Here is a 23,163-nt window from a genome sequence, read left to right as displayed (position 1 = left end):
GCAGGGATGGCTGGGATAGCGCGAAATTCCTCCCTTGAGGGGGTGAGGGCCTGGCACAGCGTGCCCCGAGCACTGCGGCTGCCCCTGGATCCCTGGCAGCGCCCAAGGCCAGGCTGGACAGGGCTTGGAGCAGCCTGGGGCAGTGGAAGTGGCCATGGCAGGGGCTGGAACGGGACGAGCTTTTAAGGTCGCTCCCAGCCGCAGCCGTGCGGACTCGTTGCCCGGGAGCAGCGGATGGAACCCGCGGCCGCAGTGAGGCGGGGAAGGGCCCGTCCTGCCCTGCCCGGGGCTCCGGGCACAGCCGCCCTCACCCCGCACCCGACACCGCCGTGCCCGGGCGAGGCAGGACAGCCGCGCCAAGGGCAGCTCCCGCCCCTCTGCCAGGACAAGATCACGGCTTCAACAACAGAATAAACCAGTATCTGAAAAAAAGCACACCCAGGGCAGGGTTAGGCACTCCCAGTTCCAGGATGTGGGGAATCAAATGGGAAAGTTAAAAACATGAACTACCTTTTTCCTTTCCAACCTGTCATTTCCAGAGGAGCAGCCCAGCTCTCCAGCTCTGGAACACCGAGCGGGCGAGGAGAGGCAGGCACAGCTCTGGGGACATGCAGCATTCATGGTCCTGGTCCTGTCCCTGAGGGGGCTGTGGACCAGGATCACAGGGAGGAGTGTCACCAACAGGGGACAGTTTCTAGAACCACTCACAAGTAGAAAAGTGCAAATAAACTGACAAGTAAAAAAATATTTATTTAATCTGAGCTTTTGTACTCGACAAATACACAAATCCCAGAAGGTTCAGCAGCACAAATGAAACAAAAATTTAATAAACAGTGATTCCATCTTGGGGAAATTCGTCCAGTAATTGCGTTTCCCAGTTAAAATATGGAATACGAAGGCTGAAGGAAGCTCCGGGATTTGGGTTTGGGCAGTGCCATCATGGCCAGCTTCCCAGCAGCTCCCTGCATGCCACCAACGCTGTGGGACACGGAGCTGGCACCGGAGGAAGCTGGGGCCTTCGAGCTCGGCAGCTTCTTGGTCCTTCTGTACCTGCTGTAGCCACTGCAAAAATCAGAGAGAACGTGTGTGTGAGACACCTGTGTCACCTGCCCTGGCCCCTGCACCAGCCTGCACTCACACCGGCACCACCACTGCACTTTCTACAGGACTACACACTCATTCTGTAATTTTTATTTTTTTTAAATGCACATGGCTGCAAAATGACCTCTGAAATGCAAACAGTACAGCTGTTGCTCTGGGATGTACCCAAGGGTGAGCAGCAACAGCAAGTGACACTCCGGAGGCAGCAGCAGCTAATGACTGATATTCCAGTAGATGGGAAAGTGCCAAGGGTGAGACAAAGGCTGCTGGGCTGGGAAAACCATTTGCCACAAAAACCAGGGAGTAGAATGATGAAAAATGGGGCACGGAAGGGGAAATCCTTGGGAAGTGGCAGATCTGCCCTAGAAACTCAAGACCAACCAACAGCAGATGCATGTGTTGCCTTGTATGATACAATCAGAGGGAGAATCTCAATTAACAAACATTCCATCAAATGTTCAAAGTTTTAAAACCTCTTTATGATTTCAAGCAAGGAACCTGGTCAGCCTGCTAATGCTGGCTATGGCAGAACACTGAAATACAGTGTTCCCTGCTTTGCCTGTGGCAGTCAAGTGTGAGGATAACTGTTAAATAGCCTCCCTCACCAGCTTTTCAAACCAAACATGCAGAAAAGCACGGCAGAGCAGCTCTGACCAGGCACCCAGATAATTTTAACGCTGTTATTTAAGCCCACACTGAAGAAACTGCAGGGGGATAACTGCAGTGCTGGGATCATCTCTGTGCAAGCAGAAGTGACCCCAGGCACGTACCCTCTGGGGCGGAACTGCTGGCTGCCACCACCACTCGTCCTTTTCCTCTTGGAGTCCCTGGAGTTCGGCGGCCGCTTCCTTTTTCTCCTCTGGTTTGTGTTATTGCCGAAATAGCTGGAGGTTGCACCTGCCTCCTCTGCTTCCCCATCACTGCCCGGCGAGCCAGGGCTCCCTGTGGCTGTGTCCACACCGGCAGCATCTTCTGCACAGCCAGGGAGGGAAAACAAACTCAGCCAAGGTAGCACCGGGCCAGTCAGCCACCAGAACACACTGGTGGCATCAAAACATCCGTCCTGGCTGTTCCTCACCTCCTCTGCACTGCTCCATCCCCATCTTTCAGAGATACCTTGAATTTAGCTAGTGTGTTCTGAAAGTGATTATTCCCTTTAGGAGTTATTGAACTGTAAGAGTTATTTGTGGTTAAGTCATGGTAACTTTAGAATCAAACATCTGCTAGAGGAGGAGAGAAAGGCTCTGAACAGGAAGTACATGTTGAGGTACAAAGCACACCTGGGATGGAGCATTCTGAGTACTTGTCCATCACTTTAATTATTTCTGCACCGTATTTCTCCAGTTTGTCTTCTGTGACACCATCAATCTGCAGCAACACCTCCACGTCTGAGGACAAGGTTTCTGTAACACAACAAAGTACCCCTCAGATATGTCAAACAGATAACTTCTTATAAATATAGCCAGGAGGAAATTAATTTCTTCCCATGCCCCTCTATGCAGAAGCCCCAAAGGACTTCCAAGAAACCTGACCTTACCTGCTATTTTCTTTAGGGTGGAAGTACTGAAAATATTGAAGTAATGCACATCAAAGACTTTGCCCAGGGTTTTGCAGGTGTCTGTAAGTTCACTGAGGCACTGTTTAACCACCTCTTCCCGCTGGGACATCTTTGCCATGGAAGCCCTTTGCCTTCTGATGGCACTGGCACTCTCTGTCTCGTGGAACTCCACCTGTTAAAAGGAGCAATCCCAATCTCCTGCCAGGGAGTTCCTGCACACCCTGAGTGATAACACAGGAACACAGCACAGGAAACAGTATCCTTTGATGGACAGTATACATATTTAAATAATTTTTTACAGGCTACTCAACCACACTCAAGTTTCTCCTACTAAGAGCTGGCAGAGTTTAGAGAGAGGGAAAAGAGCCCACTCCCCAGCTGGCTTCAGAGGTCATTGAGGTAATGCTGAGGGCCCTGTCCTGCTCCAAACACAGCACTAAAGTAGAGGAGATGCTGCCTGCAGGTCTGTCTTAAGACCTTCATGAAATGCCTATTGCCTCAGATCCCACCAATGTTTAGGAAAAAATAGAGTAGAAAATGAAGAAAGGAGTGCTGGTCCTTCTTTCTCTTCTTAGCCATCTTTCTGTGGGAGTCAGAACTCTCCTTCACTGACCAGCAGCAAATCAGATGGGTGGGGAAGAAGAGAAAGATTTAAACCTCTCCAAGCCTCTAAAAGTCACTTCTTCCCCCATAACATTATTACTGGAATCCTGGGCTAGGAACCACATGTCTTGGATTCTGTTCCTTGCATCTAGCAGACATTAGTTCAGCTGGAGGCAAACTGTGTTTAAGCTACCCGAGGGCATATGCTAAAGGAAAACTGCAGCACCTTCCTTAAAACAATGCCTTGCAGAAACTAAACAATTACACACCTGGAGTGACCCATCCAGCACAGCCTGAGCTCTCTCTCCCAGAATGACATATGCCACTGCCTGGTCATTAGCTGTGATGTACAAATCCTCATCCAGGATCTTGTCCAGGACCAGCTTTCTAAACAGCCTTTCTGCATTGTGCCTGGAATAGGCAGCCCCCTTCCCAAATATTCCAGACTGAATCTTGGCACTCGTTGAACCTGTGCAACAGAAAGCACAGGATGAGCCCGTGCTCACAAAGCCCATGTACACATGCATTTACAGACCTGTGGGAGATTCCCAAGGCAGTCTATTCACGTTCAAAAAAGCCTTCAAACACTGGCAAAACAATATTATCACTATAGCAACCTGAAATGGATTAAATCTTCGGTTTCATTTATTTTGAATCACTTACCACCAAGAGATTCTTGGGAAGATTAACTTTGCAAAATACACATTTTTTAAATGCCTGCTGGCATTGCACAACGCTCTCGATTCCTGACTGGGGATTTGTGCACCAGGTTATTCAGGAGAGAACAGACTCACCTAAGAAAATGTCCACCATCATGTTGAGGGTGTACCTGCCAGAGCCTGGATTGCTCCTGCCCTTCATGCGCCCCGCATGGGCGCAGTGCTCGCGCACAAACCGCACAATGCTCTTCACATCCTCGGTCACATTCCTGGATTTGTAATCCTGTTAAATCACACCTGGTTAGGACACGCCAGTACGTGCTCCTGCCCTCACCCAACTCGTTACTGACAAGCTCAGTTCTCGTTACTGAGCTTTTCTCAGCTGTGAGAATTGAGTTTGTTCCAAATAAAGAAGCCGTGATTTCCTGGTTAGTAACCGACAGTGATACAGTCACAGGGATTCTGGATGTGATAATACAAAACCAGTCCAACTGACTGGAAATAACCTCCCTGGGGTTATTTGTGTAGAGTGAGGCACAAGATTGCTGGGTGAATACTGGAAATCAAGGTAAATCATTTGGAAAGCATTCCTGTAATTATCCTGCCACGCTCTAGAGCTTACACTTTCAAAATGCATTAAAATGAGACTGAATATGCATTATCCTGGTCAAATTTGGTTGCAATCACAGCTATATAATGGAATGCTGCAAACACAGAGCTGAGAAACAACATCCATAGGCACAAAACTGTTCAGGATCCCTTCCCTGTCAGCCTCCACAGCTGTCTTCCCTTCTGCTCCTCTCACCGAGTTTGCATAACCCCAAATGTCTGGACCACCTTCAGCAGTGCACACCTAATGTGGCCCTCACGCCGCTCTGGCAGCACAAAGCTGCCCTGAGAACACCAGGACAGGAGCTGAAAGGATTTCCCCACAGCCACTGCAGTGGATCTTATCTAAGCTCCTGCCTCCCACAAGGCACATCCTTATGCCTCTGACAGGAACAGGAGTATCACAAGTCCATGGTTAAACCCTGAAAATACCCGGAAGCATCACAAAAATACAGAACTTTTATTCCTTTTCTCCATCTGCCTTCCCAAAGGTCGTGTAACCACTTGTTGATGCAACTAAATACAAATTCAGTTTAACACCACTATAAATACAGCCTGCGGGGTTTTACCTTCTTTCTACTGCAGTTGTCACAAATCACTTCTGGGTGGTCCTTGCAGAAGGTGGGGTTGAAGTTGGTTTCCCCGAAGTAGGCGAGCAGCTGGACGCGGCGGCACTCGACCACGTTCTCGCAGTAGTGCACCATGCTGTACAGGTTGTTGAAGTGGGTCTGCCTCGTGTGGCTGTTCCCATCCTTCTCCACTGAAACAGTAAATTCAGTGGTGTTTGTTAAAGCTCTGCGTTTCCATGGACTGTGGAAAAACTGGCTTTGCTTAACAAGCCCGCAATCCTGGGTTTGCTTAAGGAAAGGTGAGTGGGTTAGTACAGGACAGATGTAGGACAGATTTTACCTCTGGAGTTTTAGAGAACTGGAGAAGGAAATAAGCCTAGCATGACAGAAGTCAAGGGTATGTGTGACAGGATGAAAGGAAATGGCCTCAAGTTGTGTCAGGAGAGGTTTAGATTAGATATCAAGAGCAGCTTCTTCACAGAAAGCAAAGCCCTGGCACAGGATGCCCTGAATGGAATCACTATCTTTGCAAGTGCTCAAAAAATATATGGATGTGGTACTCGAGGACATGTTCTAGTGGTGAACAGGGGACAGAGCTGGTCTGACAGCTGGATTTGATGATCTTAAAGGTTTTTCCAACCTTAACAACTTCATGATTCCGTGAAGCCAAAGTGGTTTTGACTAAAATTAAGTACAAGCGACAAAAATCCTGCTCCTGCCACCTGAATGAAAACCATCCAGGGAAGGATTCCCAGTTTTCCCCTCCCGGCAATACTGAACCACTCATGGCACTTGTGAAAGAGAAATAACACAGGCTAAATGAGACCGGTGACACTCATCTCCAGGTTCCCAGAGGAGCACTCACTCAGGATGAGCCTCCTCAGCCTGGTCACGTCGCTGTAGCTGTAGAAGAGCAGGCAGTGGGACATCTCCCCGTCGCGCCCAGCGCGGCCGGACTCCTGGTAGTACCCCTCGATGGATTTGGGCAGGGACGCGTGGATCACGTAGCGCACGTCGGGCTTGTCAATGCCCATGCCGAAGGCAATGGTGGCACAGATCACCTGGGAAGGACAGGGTGGTGCTCTAGACACACATTATGGAAGTTACTCCTGCAGCACCGCAGGGAAAGCGGATGAGGGGCCTGGATTAGGAAACCTGAGGACCCAGAATTCCGTTTGTAACGGTGCAGAACAAGTACAGGACAGCAACAACCTCCCCTCCTGTCAGAGGAGCCCCTGCAGACACAGGAAAAACCCAAATTCTCTGCACAGCAGCATGCCAGGAGCTGTTTCTGAAGCCCTGCACTGCCCAGGTCCTCCCTGCTGGAGTAGCACACCTCGGTACAGTGCCACAACCTTTTATTCACCAAATCCCCGGTGAAAGGTGGCTGCTGTGCCCCAGCAGGCCTGTTGGGATCAGTTACTCAATGCTGCAGACATTTGGTGGTAACGGTGCACAACTTCCCTGTTACCTCCCAGGCCAAGAGGGATAAAAGTGCCCAGATTTTCGTCCCTCTTCCTCCCGTTTTTTCCTCACCTGGCATCCCTCCTGATTAACCCACTTCTGCTGCACAAGGTCCCTGTTGGAGTCGGTGAGGCCGGCGTGGTAGGCCAGGGCAGCCAGCCCCTCCTTCTGCAGGATGGCTGCCGTGGTGTCACACTCGTGCCGGGAAAGGCAATAGATTATCCCAGAGTCATCTGCAAATAGACAGGAAAAGAAATCTGAACTACAATACAGTTTTATTTCCTTTCCCTGCTCAGTCTGCCAAGCAGATACTGACCTCTCCCCACTGCAATTACAGATAAGAGTAAAGATATAACTGCTTCACTATAGAACTTATTTTATTAATATCAGATAGTCTTGACAGTTTTTCCCACACAGTCTTTTTGAGCTTTTGGTGAGGTGGAACAAAGAAATGTTTTCCTCATCAGTATTCTGCAATCTCAGGATTTAGAATACATGAACAAAACCTATATAATTCAAGAGCTGGAGCAGTTCAGTAAATGCTCTCTGAGAGTACAGCATGGGAGAAGCTCTAAGGGAGCTTGGTGTAATCCAGTTCCAGCAGCAGGAGCTGCAGGACTCAAAGTGAGCCTAGAAAGATGGGAATCTCTGAAGATAGCTTCAAGGGGAACTGATAAGCAGATCAACACAATTAAGCAATTAAGATATTGGCTGACCTTCATGCTCTGAAGACATGATCCTAAAAGCTCTGGCAGGCTCCAGAAGGGTTATTCAAGAGCATCACCATAATTTAGTTTTCTATCTTAACTTACATCCTCAACTTTAGAATGCACATAAACCTGATTCCCATTTTCTATAACATCATTTTACCTCCGTCTTGCTTTTCTGGTAAATATATCATTATTACAGCATTATAAAAGCTTTTAGTGCCTTGAGAAGTGGTTCATGAACAGGCCTGTGGGCACCATGCTGCTCAGTACTCACGGGGGTGATACTTTTTAATCCATTCCAAGCAATCCATCGCCACCTTCTTTGGCTTCTTGGGCAACACATCATATTTCAAGTTATGCCTGTTGAAGCTCATTGTAAACCTGAAATGTGACAGTTCATGGTGCTCGTCAGCCTTATTGGGTATAGTTATGTTGTGTTAAACAGCCTCCTTCATCATGCAAGGAAGGGCTTGGCAAGATTTTTGTTTCTTTTGTTAATATTTTTATCTACCTCCTATTAAATTCCATGCATGCATTTAATTTAATTTCATTTCATCAGACATGGTTACACAAGGATTTCAGATGGGCCTGTGATGCTTTTTTTACTTCACAAAATTTCTGTGGCACAAAAAACGGAATCAGAAACCTGCCGAGCAACTCACACTTGTGGTTTCAGCATCTCGAGCTGGTTGAGGATGTCCTTCTGCACGCGGGGGTTGGCAGTGGCCGTGAGGGCCATCATGGGCACGGCGCGGAACCTCCTGCGCAGCATGTTCAGGCGCTTGTAGTCTTGTCGGAAGTCGTGGCCCCACTGGTTGAGAAACAAAACGTAAGTGCAACAGAGCAAAGTGCTCCAACTGAGCCTTTTAGCATTCCTAAAAACAGCGGGCGTTTACCTGGCTGACGCAGTGCGCCTCGTCAATGACAAAACGTGCCAGGAGCTTCCTGTCGTAGAGGTTCTCCAGGGCGGACATCAGCCGGCTGCTGGCACACACCTGGGCACACCACCAGGGGCAATGGGAAGCAAAATACCCAGGCTGAAAGTGCCAGCTGGCCTGGCTGAGGGCACAGAACGGCTGTCCTGTGCTGCAGAGGCACCCTGCGTGCACAGGGGAGCCTCCAGGGCACAGAGGTGACGCCAGTCAGGAGCGTTTGAACCACACGGCTGCTGTGGGATTCCCACCGGTTCTGGGATCACCCACCCCAGGGCCCTTCATTCTGAGGGAATTTCAGTAAATTTAAATGACTTATGTAGGAAACAGAGGGAGAAATAACGCTGAAGAGAGAAACACAACCAGCACACTAACCAGCCCCCTCTTACACAGCTCATCTGCAGTAACACATTTTTAAGGCAGCATATAATGCAGCCCAAGGCAGGCTCTGACAATCTCCTATCACCCTGACAATGCTTTATTGTTCCTTTATTACACTATTCAGAGCAGTCTGGATTTAGTAGCTACTGGGCAGTGATTAACACTAATGTGTATCACGATAGATTGAAATAGGTGGGCATGGGAGCTTGTTTTAGGAATTTACATTTTACAGACACACTCAGCTCTTATTCTTGGCTAATTACTGATTGAAATTAGTTACATCCGTATAGATTCTTAATGAGTTATTTAAAACCTAGCATTTTTTTCCCAGAAGCCTCCTCTGAGTGCAGATTTTAGCACCTCACAGCAATCCCTCCCTCGTACCCCTACAGTTTTCAGGTGAAGTACAGACCTTCTCAGGGGTGACATACAGCAGCTTTATGACAGGGTCTTTCTTTGACAACTGCATGTAGATTTTGGAGGCATCAGCATCTGTTCTGTCACCAGTCAGGTATGTTGCAGCAATCTATATTAAAAAATTATAAACATATATATATTGAGTTTTATTACATGCAAAACAGAAGAACCTCCAAACGTAGCCCCACCTCTCATTACAAAGCAGTTCCTGGACAGTCAGCCTTGGGAACACACATCTGAGCACCCTGGGCTAGGGGGAGGTGTCCCTATGCTGAGGGGTGAAACAAGAGGAACTTAAAGATCCCTTCCAACCCAAACATTCTGGGCTCCTGTGATCTCCTGCACCCACACTTCTGCTCTGTGTATCATGTTTCCAAAGATGTCTAGCACCTCCAGAACCCCCTGAACTCAGGAACCCTTAGGGCTTATTCTTGCTGCAGAGCCAGGCTCCTGTGCAGGTGAGCGATTACAATTCTCAGCATCTCAGAACCAGCCCTAGCCCTGAAAAACACAGTTCTAACACCCAACACAAGGAGCAGCAGTAAATCCAGCAGTCACACTGCCAAGATCCTCGAGTTCATCCAATTTAGCTCTTCCCAGGGAACTTCCTGTGCTGCTCACAGTGTCCATCCAATCAATTTATGCAGTTCATAGTCGGGAGACACAAGATCTGCTGTAAAATTGCCCCTTTCTAATCCAGTTACCCGCAGTTTCACTCAATAAAGCTGCTGGAACTCACATCCAAGGTCTTCAGCTTCTGCACCTGATCGATGATGAGCGACCTGAGCGGGGAAATGACGATGGTGACCCCGGCAGAGACACAGGCTGGCAGCTGGTAGCACAAGCTCTTCCCACCCCCTGTGAGGACGAGACACAGCACAGCAAGCGCTGCAGATCAGGAGAAAAGGGATGGAGACCCACTTCTTATTTCCCATTTCACAGCACTTTTGGAAACAGTACATTCCTACCAAAGCCTGCCACAAAGTGACACCTGTAGGATGAGAGAGTTACTGTGTGAATTACTAAGGACGGCAGAAATTCAATCCCCTCACTCAAAATACCCCAATGCAACAACACTCCTAAAATCCTGCAGTCACACAATTCCAGCAGCACAAGGGCACAGGGGAAGAGAAGAGCTTGTCCCAAAGCTTGCAAAAGGAGCTGCAGCTGTGTACTCTGTGCTGTGGGGGGCTGTACCTGTGGGCATGAGGATGAAACAATCCTCCCCCAGCAGAGCAGCATTGATGGCCTCCAGCTGGTTTGTCCGGAAACAGTGCAATCCAAACTTCTTGTGAAATATATTCATCATTTCTGCAGAATGGGGAAATTTCATACCCCTGAAATGCTCCAGTGCAGGGTTATGAACCACTGGATCTGGGAGACAAAAAAAAAATGTAATTAGAATAAGCTATGACATCAAGTTATGGAAGGAATTGTTCCCTGTGAGGGTGGGCAGGCCCTGGCACAGGGTGCCCAGAGCAGCTGTGGCTGCCCCTGGATCCCTGGCAGTGCCCAAGGCCAGGCTGGACAGGGCTTGGGGCAGCCTGGGACAGTGGAAGGTGTCCCTGCCATGGCAGGGGTGGCACTGGGTGGGCTCTTCCACTCCAAACCAATTTGTGACTCTGATCTTTAGCTCCCCTTTTGCCAGCCTGTCCCTACATTAACCTGAAATGGCACTGGGTCCCAGGGGGACTGCGTTTGCTTCCACAAACCCATTTTGGAACATTTTGCAGCGAAAACCATTGTACATCTCCGAATCAAAAACTGCAGAATCATTATTTAACTACAACACAGAAACACTCTCATTTCCAATTTTAGCAGCTTCATCTTCCAGCAGCCTGAAACCTGCACAGGAAGGGAATATTCAAGTTTGGCATAATTTGGAGGAAGAAAAACCCCAAGGTGACTTTACAAAAAAGGAACCAAAATAAACTTCCACAAAAAAACAGAAGGCGTGGATGTGATCTGTACATGTTACTTGGTCTTAGATGTAAAAAGGAATAAGTAAGAATTTAAAAATGGCAAAACCCAATAATCCTCAGGAGTATAATTCACCTGGGTGGTTCTTAGTTGCCATCAGCAGGCCCGGCTTTGGAGCAGCAGGGCTGGATGCCACAGCCGGCCCCTTGGCTCTGGACATGATCTTGGACAGGAGGGATTTGGGCGGAGGCCCCTCCCTGGCGGGCCGGCACAGCGGCGTGGGCGGCGCCGCGGGCCCCGCGCCCTCCCAGTCCTCGTCGAAGTCGTCGATGTCGAAGTGGTCCAGGTCGAGGTCGAGCTCGGTTGTCCCCGGGCTGCTCCCCGCGGCAGCGGCAGCGGGAGCTGTGCTCGGAGCCCTCAGGGCTGTGCTGCTCAGGGGCTGCTCCCCACGCCGGGCTCCCGGGCTTGGGCCCCAGCTGCTGTCGCAGGACTGCAGGCTGAGCCCGAGGGAAGCTCCCTCCCTGCCATTTCCCCTGGGAAAAGGCAGCTCTGCAGCTCCCGGGCAGGGCCTCTCCCCTGGGCTCTGCTCTGGAGCACTGCTGCTGTCCAAGGTTTGATTTATTTCTGCAGAAAAGCTGCTGGAAACAGAAAGCACCGACGGGAGGTTTGTGGGTTTGGGGGAGTTCCTGTCAGAACTGAAGCTCCAGCTTGGGCCAGAACCTGGACCTGCAGCAGGACACACACGAGGGCCCTGCTCCACGGGAGACTTCCAGCTTCTAGCAAAGGTGGTGTTTACACCGTTTGGGTTCAAACTGCCAGAACTACCCAGCAACTTTCTCCTGCGAGAGGTGACACGGGAGGGAAGAAGGAAAAAAAATATATTTAGTCACAAGCAATGGTTTACCAAGTTCTACAACATTCATTAAACAGTTTTGTCTCACTGCTATTAAACATTTTAACATATGGTGGTTCCATCGTGTTCTGAGTCACCATGTTTGAAAATGATTTCAAACAAATCTAGGGAAGAGAGAATACCGCCAGAAGAAACTAATGACAGAACAGTGACATCAGCTCTACAGACATAAAATAAAGGAATTCCAAAAAGTAAGGAACAGATCCAGGCAAAGTAGAATATAAAAAATAAATTCTTAGAGGAAAAACATGAAGTTAGAAGTATACCTGAACCAAATCATGGTTTTAGGTACTTTCCAAAAACTATGTCTGACTACAGCAATGAGAAACAAAATAAGTTGTTTTACTGAGAACATTCACACAAGCTCATAGTTCCAGTCCAGGAAAAATCTAAGCAAAATCCCAAATCCCAATACTTTGTCCATGTATTGTGCCATCGGATGACACAGGAGACAAAGCAGCGGGTTCTGACAGCAGTAATTCCATTGGAAGATGGCAAATTCAGGGATATCAGGAGAAATCACCATCCCTGCACTCAGTGAGAGGGGAGACAACACCAACAGTGTGTGTGGCAGGAGAACTGAGGAGCAGGGACCAGCACATCCCCTGTTCGTGCAGGCACCTCCTCACTCTACCTGGGGAGGCTCCAGTTCCCCCCTGGGAGCACACAGGGCCCGCTGGCGCTGGCAGCAGTCGGGCTGTGCTCCTCCCTCCCTCCCTCCCTCCCTGGGTGGGTGCTCAGGCCCCTCGTGCCTCGTCCCCGGAGTGCTGGGGACACCTGCAGGCGGATCCCGCTCCACCCCGCGCTGCCCCGGCGTACCTGCGGTCCCGGTGCTGCAGCAGGGCCCGGGCGCAGCGCAGGGCCTGCAGCTCCTGCAGGGGGATGGCATCCACCAGCTCGCAGATGGCCTCCATGACCCGGAGCAGCTGCGGGGACACCGGCACGGCCTCGCCTGTCACGGGGGAGTTCAGCTCTGTCACCTCCACCACAACTGCTGTCAGCAGGACACCGCTCGCCCAGAGACAGTGCACTGCACTACAGCACTCTAAACTATTTACTGCCAATATATTTTAGTCCATTTGCATAGAGAAACTGTTTCTGTGTGCAGGTACTCAAGGAATCTACACATTTTTGCCCTTGTCTTTCATTATCTGTATATAATCCAACTATTTATGTTAACTCGCCATCTACAGATGTTAATTCTCCACCTGTTGGTTAATGTTCTTGGATTACACAGGATAACAAACAGTTTCAAACTGTTCCCAAAATCAGAGCTATGAGATTCCAAAGCATTTTGTGTACCTGAATCCCCTGCGCTGGGATCACCTCCAGGATGTGTTGTGGGAACCTCCTCCTGCCTGGCCTCGGAGCTGCCAGCTGTGCATCTTCCACCAGCGGGAGAGTCTCTGAAAATACTGCTAACACCAAAAGAAAAAGCCAGTAAAATACAGACATCTGTAACTTAAGGCACTACCACAGACCAGAGGGGTTTGAGACGTGTGTGAAACACAAATTCCTGAAGGCCCAGGTAGAACCCAGGAGCTGAGCACTCATCCTGTGCACCAACGTGTGGAATCGTGCCCCAGCAATTTTCTCCCATCCCACTACAAAAGTAACTCTGCTTTTTTCTGAGGTGAAAGCCACCTAAAACACCAGCCATAAAACTAGTATTTGATAAAGCATTAATTGCACTGCCACCATCAACCTGCCAAGCAGCAGAGACACCAGCCCAGCTGTGCCTTTTAAAGATCAGGAGTTTGGGTGGTTTTTGGTACTTTTCTGATCATGCAAGGGAGGGATGGTTTCAGCAGTGAGCTCTGATTACCTGACACTCTGCACAGAGGGGGAGAAGGGCGGCAGCTCCTCCTCAGGGGAGGGAGGGATGATGTCCAGCTCATCCTCCTCCAGCTCAGCCAGCGGCCAGGGGGCCTCATCCAGCTCCGGGGGGCTGCTCCCAGCCCCCTGCTGCTCCTGGACCCCGTCAGCACCAGCAGCTGCAAGAGAGGAGCACAGACACTGCTGGGGAACACTGCACATTCAGCCTGCCACAGACAGAGGGGAAAACCAGCAGCCAGGCTTCAAAACACTCGTTTGATACAGTTTCTGACTTTTCAAGAATAAAACTTACTGCTCCCTTCTCTCCCCTCATTAAAAACAGACAAATCCCCACAAACCCTCATTTAAGTGGAAGAGTGATACAGCTAAACCAACAGTCACGAGTCCCTGGCAGAAGTGAAACACTGAACAGGTCTATTTTTCTGCAATAGTTTTCTATAAAAAGTATTTATATAAAAACCTATTTTTATAAAAAGGTCCTATTATATTAAATACTAGCCTTAAAAGAGTGCAGACTCGTCAGCTGGCACAGTCCCTGTACTGGAATTGGAAGGTAAATGTACATGTATTGTGTCTTTAAAGAAAAATCCGACAAAGAAAGGTCAATATCATTAACTTACTAAAATTAATTTCACAGAGAAAAGACAACAAAATATCAGGAACAGAAATACAGTTCAGAAATCTTTTCACCATTCAGTGTAAGGGCAGCATCCCAGAACACTCTCTGATGTTATTCAGCTGCATAAACATGTAAACTTCCCAAATAAAGGTCAAAAGTTTGAAAACACAGAAGGTAAGGAATCTAAAACTAGAGCAGATCTGTGGGATAGAGCTGCCAAAGCAATGTCAGGCAGGAATTTTGTGATCATAACTGAGGGTTGGAGTTCTTTTGTGGTTATTATGCTTGTGTTTAAAATGGAGTGACATCACTTTTTCTGGTTTAATATTTCATTGAGGTGTAAGCGACTTTATGTCTCCCCTGTATGAATTTCCTAAGTGCTTTTCTCTCCATAACATCCCTATAAATTATTGATCATTTCAGGAATGTCATGTGGGGGTTCTTGTAACTCCAGCACACGAGCAGCTGCCACTCCTGCCCCGACAGAATGCAGCCCTGCTTCCAGGCTGGGGGCACCCAAAGCAGCATCCAGGAACCTAAATGAACCCAGGGCTGCCTGGCAGCCCCGAGCACGCAGCTCCCCCTGATTCCCGCCCAGCCCTGTGGGTGCAACCCCAGCTGTTCTCCAGCCCAGGGCACCCCCACCCACCGCAGCGCTCGGTCCGTGCGCGGTGCCCTGAGGGTGACAGAACGCGGTACCTGGGCGAGCCCCCGTGCCCCGGGCGGGCTCGGCGGGTGAGTCCCGCAGGCCGAGCCCCTCGGCCGGGCTCCCGCACGGGCCCGAGTCCTCCAGGCAGATGACGGAACCCTGCGAGCCGGGGCGCTGCTCGGGCGCGGTCCCGCCGCCGCCGCCGGGCCCCGCGGCCCCGGCAGAGCCGGGCGGCGCCGCGCGGGGGCTCGGCCGCGGGGGCTCCTTGCGGGGCGCTCGCAGCCCCCTGGGGGACACCACGGGCGGCCGGCAGAACTTCTTCTCGATTCCCGACAGGTCGAAGTCGTCGATGTCGTCCCACTCATCGCCGACGGTGATAACGGGGCCGGCGGCGGCACCGGGCCCGGCCGTGCCGGCGGGAGCAGCGCTCGCCGCCCTCGCCCCGGGAGCCGCGGGGCCCTTGGCGGCCTCGGCGGGGCTCGGGGGGGCGCAGGCCGGCGGCGGGCCGGGGCTGCGGGGGGGAGCGCAGCCCCGCACCGGCGCTTTCCCGTCCGGCGGGGCCGGGGCGCGCAGGGCCAGCGAGGTGTTCACGTCCTTGTCCCTCAGCGCCGCGGCCAGGCCCCGCGGCGCCTTCTTGAAGGTGAAGCCCCTGCAAGCAGACGAGCCCCCGTGAGCCCCCGGCCGCCGCGGCCGCCCCGCCCCGCTGCCCGCGGCCGGTACTCACGGCGGGCGGTCCCGCGGCGGCGCCGGGGCGCGCAGGGCCCCGCGGGCCGAGTGGCGCCGCAGCTGCTCCCGCAGGTTGTTCTGCGGCACGGCCGCCATCGCGGGCCGCCCCGCCGCCAGGGGGCGCGCGCCGCCGCCCGCGCGCGCTTCGCATTCGGCGCCAAAACGGCGCCGGGCCCCCATTGGGTGGCGGGGACGGGACGGAAGTGACGCACACAGATGGACGGAAATAGGAAGTTTCCCGGAAATGGCGGCAGCGCCCTCAGCCCGGCCCCGGTTCCTCCCCGCTCCAGAGTTCTCTCCGCACCCCCGAGAAGCGCTCGGCGCTCCGCAGGAGCCCCTCAGGCCGCCCTGCTCAGAGCTCACAGCACAGCGCCTCGGTGAGGAGGCAGCTTTAGTGTCAGTGACAGATTTCGGCTGGAATCACACAGATGTGACCCTGCCCACACCCGGCGTCATTTCCGCAGCGCCCGGTCAGAACCGGCACCGGGGTTCTCGAGTCTTCGCTGATGGGTTAAAGAAAAATCACCCGTTTCTTCTCTGTGTGGATTAAAATACTCTGGGTTTTAATACAAAAAATAGCAGACATTTCATGAAAATTGATTAAAGTGTACAAATCACAGCACTCATTCATCCTTCATTTAAAGTACAGGGAAATTGCCTTCAGAGAAAATTTTAAAATCGCTACAATTTACACCCGGTGATTGCAGGGAAGCCCCCGAAGGGCGGGGCGGCCCCGTGTGCCCAGGGCGGTGCCCGGGTGGTTCCCCGGGGCCGGGACAGGGCGTGGGGGCACAGCTGGGCACAGCTGGAGGAGGGAGCCTGGCAGGGGCACGCCAGAGTGGGGCTGGAGAGAGCAGGCTCAGGTCGGGCTGCTGCGGGAGGTGTGTGCAAGCCAAGAAACCTCCAGCAGGTGACACCAGCCCGCAGGTGACACCTCCAGCAGGTGACACCTCCCAGCAGGTGACACCTCCCAGCAGATCACACCTCCCGCAGGTCACACCCCCCGCAGGCAGGCGTGGCGCCCCGTTGTGCCCTCATGCCAGCCCTCGGACACTGGGACACCCTCGGACACTGGGACACGCTCAGCCTCTGCAGCCCCGTGGCCCGTGCTGGTGTCCTACACCTGAGGAACGGGGTAGGAGGCACACGCAGCCAGCCCACACATGTTCTTGCCTCGTTCGATCAGGAAATACCTAAAGGAGAGAGAGATGGCTGTGAGTGCGCACTCCCTCCTCTGGCAGAGCCAGCACGGCAGCTGAGGGTACTGGGCTGCCCTGGGTCCCTGGCAGTGTCCCGGGGTTGGTCACACCCACACCGGGACAGTTCCCAGGGGTTCCTCCCCTCTGGAGGGCCGGGGGCTGCGGGATCCCAGCCCGCGGGTGCCTCCCCCGGCGCAGGCAGAGCGTGGTGGGCAGCGGGAGCCCCTTACCCCTGCATGCCCCACAGGCGGCCCCAGGAGTTCTTGACGATCCAGTAGGGAGTGCCGTTGTCCTCCCCGTAGCCCACGGCCAGCACGGCGTGGTTCACCTTGTCAGGGGTGTGCTCGCAGCGCGGGCTGCAGGGACACAGCACACACGGGCCGTGTGAGCCGTGCCTGCAGTTAGCCAGCCACCAGTCAGACTAGCCCTGAGCACTCTGCAAACACAACCGTGGGATGCTCTGAACCCCCAGCTGTGGAGAGCGGGGAGGGGAACCACGGCAAGGAGACACTGCTCTGTTTTTCCACTCTGAAATTACCAGCCATCTCTGGAGTTAAGGAATCAGTGAAATTTTGAGCCACTAGGATGAGCTACAGTGCAAAGGAATGTTCCCAACTGAAGCCAGCAGCTCTTAGTGCCTCCCAGTGCTGGTTTGTACTGCCCTGAAATTCAAAGGCACTGTTTCATGTTTTGTACAGGAACAGCGAGCTCTTGGGTCTAAATATGTGTTTCCTTTAAATTTTCAACCTTTAAACTGCACTTGCTGAAAGCTGCTGCCTGTGGTATGAAACAAGACTGCTCATGGTACATGCTCCTCAAGAGCATCAATTTTTAAACATTTTCAAACTGCAGCACAGGAAAAGATCAATAATCTACCTCAGATTTTCTTTTTTTCGATCTGTTAACAGCTGCTCTGGGCTGAAAGCACTGGAGCATCAATTATTTCAAGCACTCTGACTTTAAATCCACCTTAGACTGTAAATCCACATGACAACTGCTCCTGGCGTGTTCCTCTGACCATGTCCCTGCCCTCACAGCTCACACCTGCCCAGGGCTGGCACTTACCTCTGGTACCACTGGCTCTTGGTCCAGCCACTGGAATCACCAGCTGCTCCTTCCTGAGAGCTCCCTGGGGCAGATCCCTCAGGCTCACACTCTCCCTTGCATCTTCCCTGCAGTTCTACGTTACTGAGGGTTCATTACTGCAGAGTATTTTTCTGTTTCTCCAAACATGCCCTCTCCCCCTGGCACAGCCCCCCAGGCCTGTGGTGAGCTGCAGAGGCTCCCAAGCTCCCTGACTCGCTGGCCTTCATTCCACCCCACTCTGGTCTCCAGGCTGGACAGGTTCCTAACAGGCAGCCCTCCTCCCTGTGCTGCACTCTCATCCCCTCAGGAATTGGTAAATCAAGGCTGTGTTTACTCTTTTTTTTTTCTATTTTCTACTTAAAAGAAGTGTAAGAATGCAGTGCAGTGTTCCTGCATCCAGCAGGAGGAACAGGGATGCACGTGACTCCAGACCTACACATTCCCCTTGCCCTCCCCTCACCAAACGAGGTTCCCACACTCACTTGGAATACACTCCTTTCCTGTAGTGCATGAAGTTACTCGTCACCTCAAAGGCAAAGCTCACTGGGTTGTGCTTCCCCACGGCTTCCACCATGCCGTCCTCGTCATACTGCAAGAGAGGACCCAGGGCCATCTATCATGTCCTGGCTGTGCTGGGGCCAGGGCAGGGGGCACAGGGACATGGATGACCCTGGCTTCCCACATGTAGACAAGGAATAAAGTGCTGAGTTGTAAGGTGAGAACCGGGACTCTGTCCCAGCCTGGAGGTGCACCCACTGTGGGAAGCAGGCAGGAACCCAGGGCCTGTATTTTGGCTCCAGAACCTCCTTGGTGCCACCTTCCAAAAGGCTGCAGCAGAGCAGGGTGTGCACAGGAGCTGGCTCTCTCCAGGAGCACACAGGCTGCAGCAGAGCAGGGTGTGCACAGGAGCTGGCTCTCTCCAGGAGCACACAGGCTGCAGCAGAGCAGGGTGTGCACAGGAGCTGGCTCTCTCCAGGAGCACACAGGCTGCAGCAGAGCAGGGTGTGCACAGGAGCTGGCTCTCTCCAGGAGCACACAGGCTGCAGTAGAGCAGGGTGTGCACAGGAGCTGGCTCTCTCCAGGAGCACACAGGCTGCAGCAGAGCAGGGTGTGCACAGGAGCTGGCTCTCTCCAGGAGCACACAGGCTGCAGCAGAGCAGGGTGTGCACAGGAGCTGGCTCTCTCCAGGAGCACACAGGCTGCAGCAGAGCAGGGTGTGCACAGGAGCTGGCTCTCTCCAGGAGCACACAGGCTGCAGCAGAGCAGGGTGTGCACAGGAGCTGGCTCTCCCCAGGAGCACACAGGCTGCAGCTCCAGCTGCTGAGCCCAGCACGCCCTGGGTGTCCCAGCACCTTCTCCTGGCACAGCCCTGGAAGTTTGCAGCCCTTGGGCCTCACCTGTGTGATGTTGATAACGTCCTTGACAAAGGCAATGGCCTTCTCGGGCTGGAACTTGCAGGTGCCATTCTGTGGGGACAGAGAGGAGCTGTTGGCGCCTGTGGCAGGCCCTGCTGTGCCACGGTGGCTGTGCCACGGGCTGTGCTGGCAGTACCTTGGCCCGGTACGGGTAGCTGTCCTCCCCCATGAGCCCCTTGTTGTACAGGATGTACTCGAAGGCTTGGCTCGGCAGGCCCCTGCGAGACAGCACAGACAGCACGGCTCAGGATGGCAGCAGTTACACAGGAGGGAAATGATGAATGTGAATGGTAACACTGCAGCTTCTGCAGAGCAAAGCCATCAACATTCCCCCTCTGCAGACCACTCCCACCAGCCAGGGAGACAGGGAAGGGCAGTGTCCACCCCAGAGCCCCCAGAACTCCACTCTGTTCCTGCAGCATCCCCCTGCCTGGGATTGCTGGCCTGGCCCACCAAGCTGCCTGGCACGGTCACATCTCATTCTCCAGATCCCTGGGGAGGAACACCAGGAGCCCTGAGGGCGTGAGGTCAGCTGGCCCACACTGCACCAGCCTCACAGACTGGAAGGTGTTTTTGGTGCCCTCTGCCCAGCCTGGCTGGGGAACATTGGGAGACCCACATCTGCAGCAAGCAGCTGCTCCTTCCCTGGCCACCTTCCAGAAGCACAGCTCAAGAGGGGAGACAAGAGAGATGATCAGGGAGTGCTGATGTGGAAACGCCTAAGGAGGAGTCACAAGAAAAATAAGAAGCACCAAGAGAGGGTTTGCTCAGCTCTGAGCGTCCCTGTAGGAGCATTTATCTCACAGAAAGCAGAAGTTGTCAGAAAGCTCTATCGTCTGCTTTCTCTAGCAAAGCCAGGAGGAACTTCCCAGAGGGGAAGCTGAAGTTTCTGTGGGTTCTGCACGGTGCCATGAGACACACGTGACCGAGGGCAGAACAACAGCCAGAACTCCCCTTGCTGAGCCCATCAGAGCCCAGCCTACGGCTGCCGAGGGGAAAATGTCTCAGATCAAAACTAACAAATGAGGAACAACAGAGGCTGGGAAATCCTGGAGATTTACTGGAACACCCTAACTTCTAGGGAGAGAGGACAAAAGCCACTCCATTACATGGAAGGATCCTGACACTAGATCTCGAGGAAGGCTGTCCATCACAGGATGTAACATACTCTAATTTCTGTTCTTTCTGACCCTCTCTGACTTACCCACTGCAGCCGTGGTTGTTGAAGGCCTGGGCACAGTCAACCAACTGCTGCTCTGCCTGCAGAGAAGGGTTTTGAGTCAGTGACTGTCCCACACCTGTGTCCAGAGTGACAGAAAGAGCAATGGCACAGCAGGAACTGAGAGCTGGTCTATCTGTGCAGGTGGCTGTAACAACCACAGCACTGCTCTGCACACCATGCAGCTGCTGCTCACCCACTGGGAGTCACCTGGAAATGGCTCCATGTCCCAGGGAGGCAGACAAGGAAGACCTGGAGCCAGCAGCCTGGGATGCCCTGGCTGCCTGAGGCATTCCTCCTCACGCCTGCCAGGAATCCATCTCCCCCCTGGAAGGACTGGCTGAGATGTCTTCCAAAGGTCAGGTTTGTTTTTAACACACTCAACCCTCAGTTATTCTGGTAAGTTGTGTAAGTGGCTACTGTCTTTCTAGTTCCTCAGGAATACAAATCCTCTGGGAGCTGAAAGATCAACATGTCCCAATGTTTTGCCTGCAGTGAGGGGCCCCAGCCCCAGCTTCTTTCCTCATGCCTGCTCCCAGCAGCCTCCAGCCCCTCTGGCTCCAACCTGCTCCCACAAGCGCTGTGCCCAAGCCCAGGGAGATCTCTTACCAGAGAGAGCAGCTTTCCCGTGGCGATGGCAATAGCAGACTCCAAACAGCCCGTGGTGGAAAAAGTCCAGCAGCTCCCACAGGCACCCTACACGAGGAGCAGGAACTGCTCAGGGAGGTGCTGCAGGCTCACCAGGCTCCCCAAACACCGGGGCACAGGGGCATGGCAGCTCACCAGCCTCCCCAAACACCGGGGCACAGGGGCATGGCAGCTCACCAGCCTCCCCAAACACCGGGGCACAGGGGCATGGCAGCTCACCAGCCTCCCCAAACACCGGGGCACAGGGGCATGGCAGCTCACCAGCCTCCCCAAAACACCGGGGCACAGGGGCATGGCAGCTCACCAGCCTCCCCAAACACCGGGGCACAGGGGCATGGCAGCTCACCAGCCTCCCCAAACACCGGGGCACAGGGGCATGGCAGCTCACCAGCCTCCCCAAACACCGGGGCACAGGGACATGGTGGCAGAGCAGAGCCTCCACTCCCTGCTGGCAGCTGGGCTTGGCCTTCTGCCCCGGGGCAGGCCCAGAGCGGCGCCTGGCGAGCTCCCCTGGGGCACGGGCACCCTGCACTGCTCCTTGCCCGCAGCAATCAGCCCCTCTCCGGGCACCTCACACACTCCTCACCTGGTTTTTCACGGGTGTCACGAAATTTCCCTTCTTCCTCCAGTCGATGGAGTCGGGATACGGCCCAGAGCTGCGCAGGAAGTTGCCCTTGGTGGCTGAGCAGTTCTGCAAGCCAGGCAGGAGGGCTGTGGTGAGCCCCGGCAGCCCCCTCTGGGGAGGGGACTGGTGAGCAGCCCACACACACACACTGCCCATGGCAGCAGAGAGCCGTGCCCAGCCTGGAGGGCACTGCCAGCCTGCACCCCTGGCTGCAGCACCCCTGGGGGCTCAGGGGGCTGCCAGCAGAAGGGACAGCTCGGCTGGAGCCAGGGCGGAGGCAGCTGAACGCTGTGAGGCTGGGGAAGAGGGTTCCCCTGGCTGTCACCGCGGTGCTGGTGGCACAGGATGGGACCGTACCAAAGCTGACTGTAGACAGCACAGCCATGGGTGCCAGCCCTGCAGAACCCATCACCCTGAGCCGCTCCTTCCCTGCCCGCCCACGCTCCCAGCACCCACCTGGGGCTCACTCCACAGGTACAGCTTTTTAAACTCTGCGAACGTCAGATCCGAGAACTGGTTCAGGCCCACTAGAAGGGGGACAAAGGGGACACTCTGCTCAGCGAGGCGCGGCGCTCGGGCCGGCAGGGGCCGCGGCCGGGCAGGGCTGGGAGCTCCTACTCTGGAAGCTGTGGTTGCCGGCGTTGTGCTCCTCGATGCGCCGCTTGTTGTCCAGGAAGATGCGCAGCCGCCGCGGGTACTCGTGCGGGCCGTAGCGCCGCTCGTTCTGCGGGGACACCGCGCGTCAGGCCCCGCGAACCGCGGCGGCCCCGGCGCTGTCCCCGAGCCTCACCTGCAGCATCCAGGCCTTGAACAGCTGCTCCTCTGCGGGACAGAACGGGCGCGTCAGCGCCGGCACCCGCGCGGCTCTGAGCCGGGCCGAGCCCGAACCCAGCGGGACCGAACCGAGCCCGGCCGGCCCGGGCCAGCCCGTGCCAAGTCGCCTCCTGCCCTCCCGGTGCCCCTGTACCTTCGGCCGAGGGCTCCCAGGCGGCGGCGGGGGCCAGGAGCGCGGTCACGGTCACGGTCAGCAGCACGGGCCAGCCCATGGCCGGGCCGGGCCGGGCCGGGCCGGGCCAAACCGGGACGGACGGGACGGAGCGGAGCCGAACCCGGCCACGCCGAGCCGAACGCGGCCGAACGGAGCCGAAATGGGCCGAGCCGCTGCCAGGGGGCGGGGCAATGGGCGGGTGGGCGGGGGCCGCCGGTGGGCGTGGCACTGGGCGGGGCCCCTGGAGTGGGCGGGGCCCGGCGGGTCCGGCGTTATCCCGCCCGTAAAACTATCACAAACCCCGGTTCACCCTGAGA

General features: G+C 54.0%; 2 protein-coding genes across 3 annotated transcripts; both read right to left on the bottom strand.

Moving 5' to 3' along the window:
• Positions 1–730: 730 nt before the first annotated feature.
• Positions 731–16,075, bottom strand: BLM (BLM RecQ like helicase). Of its 2 annotated transcripts, none has more exons than XM_063412431.1 (21): positions 15,665–16,075; positions 14,991–15,589; positions 13,662–13,830; positions 13,139–13,254; positions 12,656–12,788; positions 11,059–11,762; positions 10,201–10,377; positions 9,743–9,861; positions 8,999–9,112; positions 8,170–8,268; positions 7,936–8,084; positions 7,548–7,654; positions 6,636–6,796; positions 5,965–6,160; positions 5,100–5,290; positions 4,057–4,204; positions 3,532–3,731; positions 2,639–2,831; positions 2,382–2,504; positions 1,872–2,073; positions 731–1,062 (listed from the first exon to the last, which is right to left on the bottom strand). In XM_063412431.1, the coding sequence occupies exons 1-21, from the start codon at positions 15,844–15,846 to the stop codon at positions 879–881; spliced, it is 4,266 nt and encodes a 1,421-aa protein (XP_063268501.1). In that variant the 5' UTR covers positions 15,847–16,075; the 3' UTR covers positions 731–878. The 2 variants fall into 2 exon arrangements, with proteins under 2 accessions (XP_063268501.1, XP_063268502.1); XM_063412432.1 differs by having other exon boundaries at positions 13,139–13,251.
• Positions 16,076–16,195: 120 nt separating this feature from the next.
• CTSH (cathepsin H) lies at positions 16,196–23,035 on the bottom strand. The gene is made up of 12 exons (XM_063412433.1): positions 22,826–23,035; positions 22,649–22,680; positions 22,477–22,582; positions 22,315–22,385; positions 21,820–21,924; positions 21,195–21,281; positions 20,571–20,626; positions 19,503–19,584; positions 19,349–19,417; positions 18,434–18,540; positions 17,096–17,221; positions 16,196–16,859 (listed from the first exon to the last, which is right to left on the bottom strand). Exons 1-12 carry the CDS (start codon positions 22,902–22,904, stop codon positions 16,784–16,786), a joined length of 996 nt encoding a protein of 331 aa, XP_063268503.1. The 5' UTR covers positions 22,905–23,035; the 3' UTR covers positions 16,196–16,783.
• Between the last annotated feature and the right edge of the window lie 128 nt (positions 23,036–23,163).

The sequence above is a fragment of the Prinia subflava genome, chromosome 15 (assembly GCF_021018805.1).
Source record: "Prinia subflava isolate CZ2003 ecotype Zambia chromosome 15, Cam_Psub_1.2, whole genome shotgun sequence".
NCBI classification, from domain to species: Eukaryota; Metazoa; Chordata; class Aves; order Passeriformes; family Cisticolidae; genus Prinia; species Prinia subflava.
Note: the sequence above shows the minus strand (reverse complement) of the source record. Positions and strands in the feature narration are given on the sequence as shown.